Source organism: Colobus angolensis, unplaced genomic scaffold, assembly GCF_000951035.1.
Source record: "Colobus angolensis palliatus isolate OR3802 unplaced genomic scaffold, Cang.pa_1.0 Scaffold70, whole genome shotgun sequence".
Classification (NCBI taxonomy): Eukaryota; Metazoa; Chordata; class Mammalia; order Primates; family Cercopithecidae; genus Colobus; species Colobus angolensis.
This window is the reverse complement of record NW_012120710.1, coordinates 9,395,901-9,399,039: the sequence shown is the minus strand read 5'-3', so window position 1 is coordinate 9,399,039 and position 3,139 is coordinate 9,395,901. Positions and strand designations below refer to the sequence as shown.

The 3,139-nt window shown below is 35.2% G+C and overlaps 1 protein-coding gene across 1 annotated transcript in view; it reads right to left on the bottom strand.

Moving 5' to 3' along the window:
- Positions 1-524: 524 nt before the first annotated feature.
- The window catches only part of MRPL1 (mitochondrial ribosomal protein L1), a 103,167-nt gene continuing 100,552 nt past the window's right edge, over positions 525-3,139 (bottom strand). The window contains exon 9 of the mRNA XM_011927246.1: positions 525-821. Within this exon, the coding sequence (XP_011782636.1) occupies positions 706-821 (116 nt within the window). The 3' untranslated portion in view covers positions 525-705. The remainder of the gene's footprint in view (positions 822-3,139) is intronic.

The window sequence follows — 3,139 nt, the reverse complement described above, 5'->3', positions numbered from 1 at the left end:
GAGAAATTCAGGAGTAAATGAGGTCATGTATATGAAAACACTGTATACAGTGCCTTGTAGATTGCAAAGCATCATAAAAATATGTGGTATTATTACAAATGTATATATTGTCATATATAATTATATAATATATTACATATATTACATAATTACATGATATATAACTATATATTACATATACATATTATATATACATATATAATTACAAACCGATTCCTAAAAAGAGATTGCCCAATACACGTTTTAGTGACTTAGCAATTTTCTATATTCATGCTATCAAAAATAGTACTCAGAATTCTTTGGAATGCATATTTTCCTTTTTTTTTTTGGTTTAAAGAAAATAGTTATATTTGTGATGTACCTCATGATTCTGCCATTTTCTGCTTTATGGGAACTGAGGATGTTACCATTCCCTCAGATGGTTATGACTCCCAAGGGAAAGTTATCAAGCTAGAAACTGCTGCTATAATTACCAGTATGTAGACTCTGGATTCTAAAAAAGAAAATGTCACAGGGTCTAAAAGGCAGGTTCAGACAAAGAGAAAATTTTATTTTCTTATTCTTGAAATGACTAAGATTTTTCAGTGTTAAAGTTCACTCTCAAGTATGATCAATAACGAGACATCAAATGTAAAAATTATGCAGTTTTATAATTTTCTCCATTGCTTCTTAAACCACTTAAAGTCATTTCACAATTCAACACATTTAGGTGTCTTTTTTACTTTCTTCAGTTTTTACTTCTTTAGGCAACAATGGATCAATCTTCAGTAATAAACCTTCACTTGTTGAACTACGAAGGAAAGCACGTATCACAAAGGGACCTGGAAACAAAAACGAGAATCGACTTTGATTTTATAGCACAATGCCACCTCATGAGCAAACACAGTAAACCCTCACTAAATATTGTCACTAGGTTCTTGGAAACTGCAACTTTAAGCAAAACAACTTATAGAGAAATCAGTTGTACCACAGGCTAATTAATAAGAGTTAAGTTTCGAAGACAAATTTCTAGTCACAAAAATATCACCAAGCTTCTAAATAAAGAGCTCAAACACTTCTAATATTAACCACTGAAATAAATTTGAACTATAAATACATTTAAGATTAATAAAAGCAATAATTATTTACCCAACTGCTGGTAAATCAGAGTGACAAGAGTCATAGTGGTGGTGACTTAAATCAAAGACTAAGTGTTTGCAAAATGAAAACCGTAAGAAGCGCCTTCTGCCATCATGCAGTTCAAAAACAAACTAACAAATATGATTGGCTCCCTGAGTGCTTTCATACCACATCATTTATTGTCCTGCATTTGTATGATTACCATATACTTTGCACATTTTTATTTTACAATAGTTTGCATTCATTCATTCATCTTCCAACTCCCTTATTCCAGTCCATGGTTGCGGGAGGCCAAAGCCTATCCCGGCAGGTCAGAGTATAGGTGGGAATGATCTCCAAATAAGCAGCATCTCATTGCAGGGCACATGTACACACCCCCCACACTCATTCACACCAGGACCACGTAGATGTACCAATTAACCTAACATGCCCATCTTTGGGATATGGGAGAAAACCGAAGTACCCAGAGAAACCATGCAGACATGAGGAGAACATGCGAACTCCACACAGACAGTGGCTCTGGCCAGGAATCTATTTTTTTCTTATGAATATTATAATGAAATAACATTGGACAAAAGGATATTGTTCAAGGACCTGCTGTACAAATATGCAACAGGAAAACTTATAGAACTCATGTCATATTTTCACATAAAAAGTACTATATTACTAAACTTTTTGTATTACTGTATAATATTTTGAATTATAAGAAGAGGAAGATAGTTTCATTTCTAAAATTTCTAGAATAGAAGACAAACTAGTTGTACTCTAGAATATTAGAGATTCATCCTTGAAACTACATATACTCACTAATAGTTCATTTCTCTCTTCCAGAAGATGATCACCTACAATTTATTTTATTGCAAAGTCAACAGTGAAGGGAACAGGTGGTGATATTTACATTTGATGGAAATATCATAAATATTTATTTAAAACAGTCAGCACAGATGCTACCTTTGTGTTACCACACAATTGGTAAAGTTCCCTAAAAACTAAAATGCTTTTCATAAGAACAATGTTAAGGGGCTTCATTTAAAATAGCAAAAACACAGCCAGACACCATGGCTCACACCTGAAATCCTAGCACTTTGGGAGGCCAAGATGGGTGGATCACCTGAGGTCAGGAGTTTGAGACCAGCCTGGCCAACATGATGAAACCCCATCTCTACTAAAAATACAAAAATTAGCTGACATGGTGGCAGGCGCCTATAATCCCAGCTACTTGGGAGGCTAAGGCAGGAGAATTGCTTGAACCTGGGAGGCGGAGGTTGCAGTGAGCTGACATCAAACCAGTGCACTCCAGCATGGGCGAGAGAGTGAGACCCTGTCTCAAAAAATAAAATAAAGTTGCAAAATGGGAATCACAACATTTAAACATGCTAAGGGGCTTCATATGAAATAGCAAAAAGAGAATAGCAACATTTTGAGGATTTGCTGTCCATCATCTACTCCTACTATGGTCTCAGAGGATCCTGTACTGAAATCAAAGTTCTCTGTGGACTATAAGAATCCATACACATCCAATTACTTAGTAGTATGGCCATATTTAGGACAAGAGAATTAACAAGGGTGGTATTTATTCACTAGTATGGTTAACTCCCAAAAAAGGTGAAAAATAGCTTAAGATTGTGTGTTTTAATTATAAACTCAGTTATAAAAGTAAACCTGACAAATTCTTATCATGGTAAGCCTACAAATGAATAATCAATAGAGTATAATGGACCCTTGCTTGGCTTCAACCATCCACAAGTGAAATTTGTCTGAGGAAGGAATTTGAACAGCACACAACACAATGATAAAGAAACTGGACACCTGTGTTCTAGCCTACTACACAGCTTCTGCATCTCAACTGAGTTGAGTGATTCTGTATGAATCACCTCATTTATAAATGACTCTCATGACACAATAAAATGATCTTCTTTCTTTCCTATAATAAATAAATAAGATTAAGAAAACTAACTGCGGGGGGCGGAGCAAGATGGCCGAATAGGAAAAGCTCCAGTCTCCAACTCCCAGTGCGAGC